The 11,467-nt window shown below is 44.4% G+C and overlaps 1 protein-coding gene across 1 annotated transcript in view; it reads left to right on the top strand.

The window, feature by feature from the left end:
- The window catches only part of CDH5 (cadherin 5), a 38,593-nt gene that overhangs the window by 23,328 nt on the left and 3,798 nt on the right, over positions 1-11,467 (top strand). The window contains exons 6-11 of the mRNA XM_005592138.4: positions 767-954; positions 2,487-2,734; positions 6,497-6,639; positions 8,411-8,535; positions 8,876-8,981; positions 11,162-11,407. Coding sequence (XP_005592195.1) covers positions 767-954; positions 2,487-2,734; positions 6,497-6,639; positions 8,411-8,535; positions 8,876-8,981; positions 11,162-11,407 — 1,056 coding nt within the window. The remainder of the gene's footprint in view (positions 1-766; positions 955-2,486; positions 2,735-6,496; positions 6,640-8,410; positions 8,536-8,875; positions 8,982-11,161; positions 11,408-11,467) is intronic.

Raw genomic sequence — 11,467 nt, forward strand, 5'->3', positions numbered from 1 at the left:
GGCCTGATGCCCAAAGGAGTCCTTTGGGTGAAGGGAGGGGCCCTGTTTCCATCCCAGTACCACATTCCCAAGGCCATCCTGCTGCCCCCTGCCACAATCCCCTCACAGGCCAGAGGGAAATCCCACTCCTTGCTGGGTGCCACCACTGTACGATGTCCCACCATGAGACACAAGCAGTTTCACCAAGATCCCATGGGCTTGTAAAATCAAAGCCCTGAGACTCAGGTCCCAGCTAGAAATTCCCACAAGCCAGTGAACATGGGGACAGCAAAGTTCTATATCCAGAGCCAAGGCTGGGCCCTGACCCCACCTACAGACTGATCCTCCCCACAAAGAATGTCTGATGAGAGCTTTTCCCATACCCTGGGGCAGATGGCTCTCGCTTGCAACTCCCAGTGCTGATGCTGTCGTTCAGTCATTCAGCCGCCCTAGAGACAGGCCAGTTGTCCTGAAGTGGCTTCCTTGTACATGGCATAAGCTCCCTGAAGGCAGGACTTGTCTCTCTTGTCCATTGATAGGTCCCCTAGCAAAGTGCTTGGCATATAATAGGTGCTTAATAGCTATTTATTGGATGGAGGGATAGATGGATGGACACACAGATAGGGAAGACCCTCTTTACCTTGAGAATCCCAGGGATATTATTATTTATTATTATTTTATTATGCCCATTTCTTGTCTCAAAATATGTTAGAATAGATCTGAAAGAGACAATCGCCTTGTCTATCTCATTAACCCAATGCCCTTTCGGGTACTCTGTTTGCATCAGCCAAGTACACATTTGTCGTGCCTGAGGACACCCGTGTGGGCACCTCTGTGGGCTCTCTGTTTGTTGAAGACCCAGATGAGCCCCAGAACCGGATGACCAAGTATAGCATCTTGCGGGGCGACTACCAGGATGCTTTCACCATTGAGACAAACCCCACCCACAACGAGGGCATCATCAAGCCCATGAAGGTTTGTAGGCCAATGGTAACAACATCAAACATGGGGCTTGGGGCTCTTGGCACCCACAGGTCCTGCCTGGGGGTTGCTCTTGGGCCAGAGACCATCAAAGGACCATCAAAGCTCCCAGCTGGTCATGTGTTCGTGGAGACTGTGATCCAGTGTCTTAGGGCAAGTTACTCGGGAAGCAGATCTTAAGGCAAAGATTGGGTATAAATCATTTATCTGGGAGGTGACCCCAGGAAGCCCCAGGAGCAATGACCCTTTTGGGGGGTCAGTGTGGAAAATATCTCAGAGTTGCAGCAGCTGAGGGTGAGGGAGCTGGGGTATTTATACACCCACTTCCTGTAGCGTTGACAGGACTGCTCCTGGAGGTTTTACCTCTCTGGCACTTTCTGGCCTGCCCTGTGTCCTGGCCAGTAGAAATCCATCAGCATGAAGAAAACAGTGAGTAATTGTGATGAAATGGATGGCCACTGACAATGGATGCTGCTGACAGTCAGAGAAGCCAGATCAACTGAATCTGGAAGAGGAGGGAGAGGACCTGTGGGGGGCATTAAAAAATGCCTCTGGAATGGCCATGCAGAGGACTGCAAGTCCTGGGCCTGAGTCCTTCTCTGACCCAGCCCCATGCTGGGGCCTGGAAACATCAAGGAGAGGCAGACACAGCCTCCAGTGTCAGCAAATGGGGAAGACATATGCATGAACAAAAAAAGTATAGCCAGGTGTAAGTGATACACAGCAGCTCTGAACAGGGAGCAATTACCTCTGCTGGGAGGGGTTTCTGAGAGAGCATCTGATTACCTTCTGTTTGGCTTCCTGAGGGATGAGTAGGAGTTTTCTAGGCAGGCAAGGGCAGGAGAAGCATCTTGAGCAAAGGTATAAAGAAAAAGCATGTCTGACCGGGCCTGGTGGCTCACGCCTGTAATCCCAGCACTTTGGGAGGCCAAGGCAGGTGGATCACCTGAGGTCAGGAGTTTGAGACCAGCCTGGCCAATATGGTGAAATCCTGTCTCTATTTAAAATACCAAAATTAGCTGGGCGTGGTGGCAGGTGCCTGTAATCCCAGCTACTTAGAAGGCTGAGGTAAGAGAATCGCTTGAACCTGGGAGGCAGAAGTTGCAGTGAGCCAAGATCGCACCATTGCGCTCCGATCTGGCACCAAGAGTGAGACTCTGTCTCAAAAACAAAGAAAAAGCCTGTCCTTAAGGACCTGTGGGTAGAACCACTAGTGATGCCCGTAAGAGTAGGACCATAGTTGATCCATTGCATGTCCCAAACGCTGGAAACAGAGCCAGGCAAAGAGCCAGGGTTGTGGGTGTGGCCATGAGGCTGCTGAGACGAAATGGGGAGCAGCTGAAGACAGACATTAGGCCCAGCTGCTCTCTTGATGACCTCAGAAATATCACTTGTCAAGGCCATGGGCCCCTCATCTATAAAATGGGTGTCGTCCTGGTACTACCTTGCACAGTTGCTGTGCAGATCATGTGCCACCCACATGCTTGGCCCAGAGCAGGCACTCACCATCCTTTTTTCTTATGCAGCCTCTGGATTACGAATACATCCAACAATATAGTTTCATTGTCGAGGCCACAGATCCCACCATCGACCTCCGATACCTGAGCCCTCCCGCCGGAAACAGAGCCCAGGTCATCATAAACATCACAGATGTGGACGAGCCCCCCATCTTCCAGCAGCCTTTCTACCACTTCCAGCTGAAAGAAAACCAGAAGAAGCCTCTGATTGGCACAGTGCTGGCCATGGACCCCGACGCGGCTAGGCATAGCATTGGGTAAGGGCATTGGGTAAGCATTGTCGATGAGGATGATGAGGACAATCCGGCCTGGATGTGCCTATGCCTGCTGGTCTGCGGCCAGGACTCACAGAGGGGAACTGGCTTCTCCTGGCACTTACGGGGAAAGTGACAGAGGCAAGATAAGAAGCCCAACCTCTTGCACTTGGCAGCCTGGCATCTTGACCTGCGCAGGCTCCCCCACCTAGCATGGTCCTGGGCATCCAGAGCTACTTGTCCTCTGTCCCGCCTTGAAGGCTTGTTCTCTGCACCACAGCTCTCACCAGTCCTATGTGGTAAGATCTGACAGTCAAGAGAGCAACCAATCAGATGACACACCAGAGACATTAAAACTGTATTCTTGAATCTATCTCCCCCAAACCACAAAAGTAAGAAGTGTTCATTTCATACGGTGAAACAACACAAAGATCTACCAAGAAAACATTGATAACCCCCACTGTCAGATAACTCATGTTCGTGGCCTGACCTGGTCCTATTGCTCCTTTCTTTTCATGACCACACAAATATATGGATGCATTTGTGGTGGGTTTGTTGTTGTCTGTTTGCTTTTGGTGTTTGATTGTTTTAAATTTTTTTTGGATCATGTCATGCTCATTTCATCGATATTTGCTCTTCTATCTTAACTAAATTTCTCTTTTACAATATTTAGAAAAAAAATGATATTGTTCCAACAGATACTTTTTAGAGCCATATAATATGCAATAGTAAGTATAAATTCAATTAAATTTAATTTTATTGCAGATGAATAGCAGATTTTGCCAGCACCATTTACTAAATATTATAATAATAAGTTATCATTTTCCCACCTTTGTTATATACTAAGTTCTCTGTATATACCTGAATCTACTTCTAATTCTCTGTCCTATCTATTGTTCTATAGCAAAGCCATTCTATTTTATTCTACTAGCTTGTATAAGTCCATTCTCCTATAAAGAAATAGTTAAGACTGGGTAATTTATAAAGAAAAGAGGTTTAATTGGTTCACATTTCCACAGGCTATACAGGAAGTATAGTGGCTTCTGCTTCTTGGGAGGCCTCAGGAAACTTACAATCCTGGGAAAGTAGGCATGTCTTACATGGCCAGAACAGGAGTGGGAAGGGAGTTGTTACACACTTTTCAACAACCTGATCTCATGATAACTCACTATCATGAGAACAGAACCTAGGGGATGGTGCTAATCCATTCATGAGAACTCTGCCCCATCTATCCACTTCCTACCAGGGCCCACCTCCAACACTGGGAATTACATTTCGACATGAGATTCGGTGGGGGGGACATAGATCCAAACCATATAGCTTTACACTAGACCTTAGATATACATAAAAGTTGTTCCCTTGTTGCTTTTTTATTTGACATAATTTTTTGTCAACTCTCATTTTTTCTTTTGTGAAATTTAAAATTTTGTAGCCAGGTTTTTTTAAAACATTAGAATTCTAATGTTTGTATATTATAAACATTAGTGTTTATATATTAATTTTGGTATAGCTAATCTTTCAAGGGTATTAAGTCTTCTTATTAAGGACAAAATATGTTCTTACATTTTGGCCTCATCTCCTAAGTTTTAGGACTACTCTTTTCATGGCCATTCTATTCTAAATAGCCTGTAATTATAATTTTTGTTTCTCCTTTGATCCAAGAGTTTATTTAAGAGATTGACTTGGTTTCTTTATTTTCATTTATAAGTCATAGGGTATTTTTTTGGTTTTGCTTTAGCTTGTTCTGTGATGTGATACAATTGTATTTGTGTCCACTTCTTCCTAGAATATCTAAGTTTTGACTTTATGTATTTTAATTTTTCCACTCAGTTAACAAAGGCTGGCAACTATTTTACCTTCATTATGGCTTGTAACTTTTATCCGAATGTAATTGGCCAATTTGTTCTGCTTAAATATTTTGCCTTTAATTCTGTTTCCTGATGTTACATTTGTTAGTCCTGTTTTCATGTTATTCATATTCGCCTAATGCAAATTTTCCAACTTTTACTTTTAACTTTTTCAGGTCATTTGGCATTAAGTTGTCTCTTGAAAACAAGAATGCATTTGGCTTTGCTTTTTAATCTAAACTGAAATGCTTCGTGTTTAACCTATTTACATTTTTCATCATGATTGATATGTTTGATCTTACTGCTTTTATCTTGTTTTACATTTCTCATTTATCAAACTTAATGGCTTTTTTCTTTTTCCCCAGCTTTGCTATACAGTCTATGTTTCTTTATTTTTTTTTTTCTCCTAGGTATTTGGATGAGGTGCTTCCATTTTTATTTCTACCAGTGAGATTTACTTCCATCTGCAAAATTTAAAATGTTTCCTTGGACCTATATTTTCCAGTTAAAACTATTATACATACACACACACCCATTGCTTTTCTATGTATGATAAACAAATCAATAGTTTGTTTTAATTCTTCCCATACCAGGTGTTTACCTTATATTGAGATGTTTAGTTAGATACAGTAAGTTTTCAAAAAAGAATTCAGGACACAAATATCTTAGTTCTTTGCCTTTTTTTGGATGGCGGGGACAGGTTCTTCCTCTGTCACCCAGGCTGGAGTGCAGTGGCACAACCATAGCTCACTACAGCCTTGAACATCTAGGCTCAAGCAACCCTCCCACCTCGGCCTCTGAGTATCTGGGACTACAGGCACACACCACCACACCAGGCTAATGTTTTTGTGTGTTTTTTGTTTGTTTTTTTTTTGTGGGTTTTGTTTTGTTTTGTTTTGTTTTTTTTTTTGGTGAGACAGGGTCTCACTCTATCACCTGGGCTGGTCTTGAACTCCTGGCCTCAAGCAAACCTCCAGCTTCAGCCCCTCCCAAAGCATTCAAATTATAGGTGTGAGCCACCACGCCCAACCTTGCCTTCTAATAACACCTAGATGCATTCATATAATCCTCAGATTATAAACAGTTCCCTTCAAAAATACTGTCAATGTATTCTAGTATTTAATTTTGTGGGGGCATCTGAGGCAAATCTGATTTTTCTTTCTTCATAAGGAAATTATTTCTTTCTGTCTGGACTCTTTTCAATTTCTTCAGACAGCCTTGAAATTCGTACGTGTCATCAGGATATGCCTAAATATTGGGTTTTTTTTTTCAATGATGCCTGATGTCAATGACACCTTATAATCTGTAGGCTCAAAACTTTCTTCAGATCAGGAAAGTTTTCTTTTCTTTTCTTTTCTTTTTTTTTTTTTTTTTTTTTTTTTTTTTTTTTTGTTATTTCTTCTGCTCTGTTTGTTCTGGGAGTTTCCTCATTGGTAGCAACTATTATTCCTATATACACGAAACATAATCTTTCAATAGATTTTTCCTGATTTCTGAAATAACTTTTTAAATTTTTTATTTCACAAAGTTAATTTCTTTGTAATTACTTCATATTTCTTCCAGCTCTTTTTGTATTCCTCCCTGGCTCTTGCCCAATGATCTTTTCATTCATCACTAAAACAAGTCCCAGCTATGGTGTGATGTCACCTGTTCAGCTCTGAACATGCATCTGATGGTCTCAGGTACCACCTTCAGTCCAGTGATGGCAATGTAACTAAGATCAAAGATATTATCTTGTTATCCTGAATCTCTCTGTGTAGGTCCACTCTTGTCTGAGTATCAGAGTGCAATGAGCAGTGACAGAGGGGCATGAAGTGGGATGCAGGGGACAGATGCAGAAGGGCCTTGTCCATCATGCTGAGGAGTGTAGACTCAGCAAAGAACACTAGAAAGCCATGAAACTCTCTCCCCTGGGCAGATACTCCATCCGCAGGACCAGTGACAAGGGCCAGTTCTTCCGAGTCACAAAAAAGGGAGACATTTACAATGAGAAAGAACTGGACAGAGAAGTCTACCCCTGGTATAACCTGACTGTGGAGGCCAAAGAACTGGATTCCACTGGTGAGTGGCCGCATCTGCCAGGGCACCTGGGTTCTTTTCCTTTTCCTTCATTCTTCCAACTGGCATAATCAATCATTTGGGGTCTCAAGGGGTATTAGAAGTGCCTGCTGAAGCACCCGCTGGTTGGGATGCTATAGAGCTTCCATGCCTAAGTGTGGTCCTTGAACCAGCAGTATCAACATCTCCTGAGACCTTGTTGGAAGTGCATCTCAAGCCTCACCCCCACACTGAATCAGAATCTCATGCATGTCACAGTTTGAAAAGCACTGTCATGAAATGGGCTGTGCAGATGTGTCTGTGACGAGAATCACCCAAGGCACCTATTAAGCATAAAGCTCTACTCCACCCTGCAGGTTCTGGTCCAGTGAGCCAGAGATGTGGATTTAACAAGGGTCCCATGATTCTTAGTATCATGGCTGTTTGGGAAATGTTCCCTCAGAGGGTGTTTATGCACCAGTTAATAGGTAGAATTCAAAATGTGAAGCAGCTTCCAACTTTGAGATTGTGAGGTTCTCCAGAAATTGGGTAATTTTTGCCAGAGGGAGGGGCAAGAGTTGGAGTTTTGCATCCTTTATCTATATGAGAAAATCACAATCACCCTCCAGGAGAATTATTAATACTCCACTTTACCCAGGAGCCCACTAGGCCAAGGATCCCTGGAGCCTGCCAGGCCCACCCAGACTCACTTCTGCCAACACAGCTGCTGCCCCAAACTGTAATGGACTCCTGCATGTTTGGCCAGATCAGTCTTTGCTTCTTTCTCCTCCACATAATCCCATTAATAGAATCTTTATACTTCAATAGTTTAAAATGTGGAAAATACAGAAAAAGAGAAGAAAATACTCCTCCCACCAATGCCACCATGCAGAGACAGTTACTGTTAGCACATTCTTGTATTTTTGTTTTTTCTATACATATTTTTATACTTACATGAGATTGTAATGTTTGTGTAAGATAATATATTCCGCATTTTTACTTAACCTTATTCCAGAACCACTTTCTCATGGTGCTAATTTTTTTTTTAAGGGAGAGACAGGGTCTCACTCTGTTACCCAGGATGAAGTGCAGTGGCACAATCACAGCTCACTGCAGTCTCTAATTCCTGAGTTCAAATGATCCTTCCCACTCAGCCTCCTGAGTAGCTGGGACTACAGGCATGCACCACCTCACCCAGGAAATGTCTTAGTTTTTTGTAGAGATGGGGTCTCACCATGTTTCCCAGGCTTGTCTCCAACTCTGGGCCTCAAGCAATCCTCCCTTCTGGGCCTCTCAAAGTGTGAAATTACAGGGATGAGTCACAGCACCTGGCCTTAAAATTTTTTTAATTATATTTTTAAGATGTAATTTACATAGGCATTGTCAGTGGCCATATATTTCATTCTTTTCCAGTGGCCTAATTTACTGACCAATCTTCCTTAGGTTGTTTACCTTTTCAATTCTTTTATGATTAATTTATTAGGTTTTAGATATTTAATCAAATAATTAAATTTTTAATTTTAGAAATTTAATTACAATATTTTTAATGCACTTAGGTGGTTTACCTTTTTGATTCTCATAATCAAAGTAATACCTCAGTAAACCTTATGGATGAAGATTTAACACCTCCCCCTCCACCAAACTCCTTTCTTCCGGAACACCATCCCGGGCCTCTGTTCCACATTCTCCTCCTACAAAAAGTGGCCTCCATAGGGCAGCCCTCCTTCCACACATCTTCCACCCCCAGGGCCAGCATCAGCTGAGCCCATAATGGTGACAGTCTTCTCCCCTGCAGGAACCCCCACAGGAAAAGAATCCATTGTGCAAGTCCACATTGAAGTTTTGGATGAGAATGACAATGCCCCGGAGTTTGCCCAGCCCTACCAGCCCAAAGTGTGTGAGAATGCTGCCCATGGCCAGGTGAGTCTGGTTCAGGTGGGAGGGGAAGGCAGCACCACCCTGGGGCAGGCTGAGGGGCAGAACTGCTCAACAGAGTCAGCAAGAGTTCCCCTGTACAATAGCCTTGAGGAAAATAACATTATGCCCATTGTACAGGTAGAGAAACTGAGGCTCAGAGAGAATGTATGGGGAGTATATTGGCAGGGCAGGGGAGTAGAAAGAGTGGCTTTATGAAGAACTAAATAGGTGAGTGTTGCAGGTGGGAAACAGCCATGGTCAGGTCTAAACCCAAGGGCTCCATCGCTAAACCTCAGACCACCCCACCACCATCACTGACTATCTCCTGTCTTCCACACCCCAGCTGGTCCTGCAGATCTCCGCAATAGACAAGGACATAACACCACGAAATGTAAAGTTCAAATTCACCCTGAATACTGAGAACAACTTTACCCTCACGGATAATCACGGTAGGCATCAAAGTAATCAGTTCAGACATGCGTGTAGTGCCAGCTACTCAGAAGGCTGAGGCAGGAAGACCACTTGAGCTCAGGAGTTTGAGGCTGCAGTGAGCTATGATCATATCACTGCACTCCAGCCTGGGCAATGGAGCGAGACCTCGTCTCCAAAAAAGAACAAATGCAGTCAGTTGGCACTAACAGGGTCGGGGTGAGGTTGAGTCTTGAGGCACCAAGGTCAAAGACCAGGCCAGCAAATTGAGGGCAGGCTCCCACTGGGATTTTCAAATCATTAGATATTTTGTACAATTCCTGCCACGTACATTGTACAATTGGTCTGTGCAATGATCAGAGACACTCCATCCAAACTCCCAAGTCCACATTGCCTGCAAGGAGCCAGCAAGGAGTACAGAACAGATGTGGGGATGCAGGCAGTCAGCTCTGTTGAAGAACTAGCCAAGGAGTCCTCTCCCACACTGGAGGCTCTCTGTGTCAGCAAAACTGCAAATTAAACATGGAACTTTGAGGTCACTCCCAAAGAGTCAAAACTGGAAATATGAAGTCCTAAATCCCAAGGATACAGTGAGCTTTGTTTTAATTCAGCTACAATGACTACTCACGATTAGCAGGGTGGCCGTGTGATGTCATTAGCAGCCAATCGGAGCTTCTGAGGAGCAGGTGCCGACTTGAATGATGATGCTGAGTTGACTTCATTCCAGCCACAAGTAGGCAAGCTTCCACGGCCTCTGAAATTTCCTCAGAAAAATAGAGAAAATTCCCCTTGGGTTCAAGCAGAGTGATCCTTCACCCAGCATGGGATGGAATTATTGCCTGTCCCTAATGGGCAAAACTATGGTGGATGAGGATGGCTGTATTGCAGCAGCCCATTGCTACCTTTGAGGAAGATTGGGGAGTGGGGTCCCTGAGAGTTGGAGGCAGACTTGAGGGATCAGCCACAGACCAGTCCTTAAGGAGACTCCTGTGGGATGGAGAAGGTGGCCCTGATGTGTTGACAAGTCAATGACAGACCATTCAACACCCAGTTGTCATTAGAATTAAATAATGTGGCAAAAATGTCACCCCCTCCCCAATGTCCACCTCAGTCCCATCTCAGAGTAGGGATCTGCAATACAGTAAAAAGATTCAGTGCCACCCCAAAGACACCCATATACAATAGGAGGCAAGCCTGCTGATGTCAAATTCACTTATATCATGAACAACCTGCATGTCAAAATCTCTAGTTTCTCCCATAAGCATCAATAACATATAGTTTATTTGAAATATAATAGACTTAATGCTGAAATGTAATTATGAATAATGAAATATAGTTGGCTTTCATTCAAAATCTAAAAGATGGATTCCTGGGCTTTTCAATCCAGTGTGTGGAGCCTGTGTAGCTATGTAAATCCTGTAGCAGAGAGTCCCTGGATCCTTCTCTGATCATTGACATTACAACCTCCTGAGACCCTGCAAAAGGCAGATTATCTGGCCTCTGCCCAGAACCACTGAATAAGATGTGTGTGTGATCATAGGGGTCTGAAAATCAGCGTGTTTTAAAAGCTCCCTGGGGGATTCTTGGGTACAGGAAATCACTGATTGGATCTGGGAAGGTGGGCGGGGCCAATATTTGGACAAAAGCATTTCCCAGTTCCAAACTGCCGAGGAAACCCACAATTCTATATGTAATCATTTTCTCTGTGCCCGGAGGGACATGCCCATTGTTTTCAACAATGTAACAATGGATTTTCAGAGATAGCTGAAGCTGCCTTAGAAGTTAACCTAATGCTAAAAGACTTTTTAAAACTTTATTTTTCCCCATTGCTTGTCAAAGCTTGAAACAGTGCATTCATTAATAGAGCTGAAAGAGAAAACCTGCTGATACTGGAGTGGGGTTAGAGAAGAGGAAGGGGACAGGCATCAGTTGCTCACAAATACAGAAAGCAAAGGATTTTACCTTCTTTCACCAAGGCATTCTCGGAGATTGGGTCAAAGCAGCAGCCCCAAAATATCCCCTCTATGGAGGAACAGGCCTGCACTCAGATGGCTGAAACAAGAGGTGCTGGGTGCAAAGGGCAGAAAAGCAGCCCAGGCAGCACGCGGGCTGGTGCAGTCAGGGAAGGCTTCCTGGAGGAGCCAAGTTTCCCCATCTGTGCAGATGGCAAAGCCCGACTCCGAGGCCTTGGTGTTTCCAGATAACACGGCCAACATCACAGTCAAGTACGGGCAGTTTGACCGGGAGCATACCAAGGTCCACTTCCTACCCGTGGTCATCTCAGACAATGGCATGCCAAGCCGCACGGGCACCAGCACACTGACCGTGGCCGTGTGCAAGTGCAACGAGCAGGGCGAGTTCACCTTCTGCGAGGATATGGCCGCCCAGGTGGGCGTGAGCATCCAGGCAGTGGTAGCCATCTTACTCTCTATCCTCACCATCACAGGTCAGTGCTGGGCAGTGGGTGGAAGGGGATGGAAGGTGTTGCGGGGAGGGGAAGCTTCAC

This window comes from Macaca fascicularis, chromosome 20 (genome assembly GCF_037993035.2).
Source record: "Macaca fascicularis isolate 582-1 chromosome 20, T2T-MFA8v1.1".
In the NCBI taxonomy this organism is placed as follows: domain Eukaryota; kingdom Metazoa; phylum Chordata; class Mammalia; order Primates; family Cercopithecidae; genus Macaca; species Macaca fascicularis.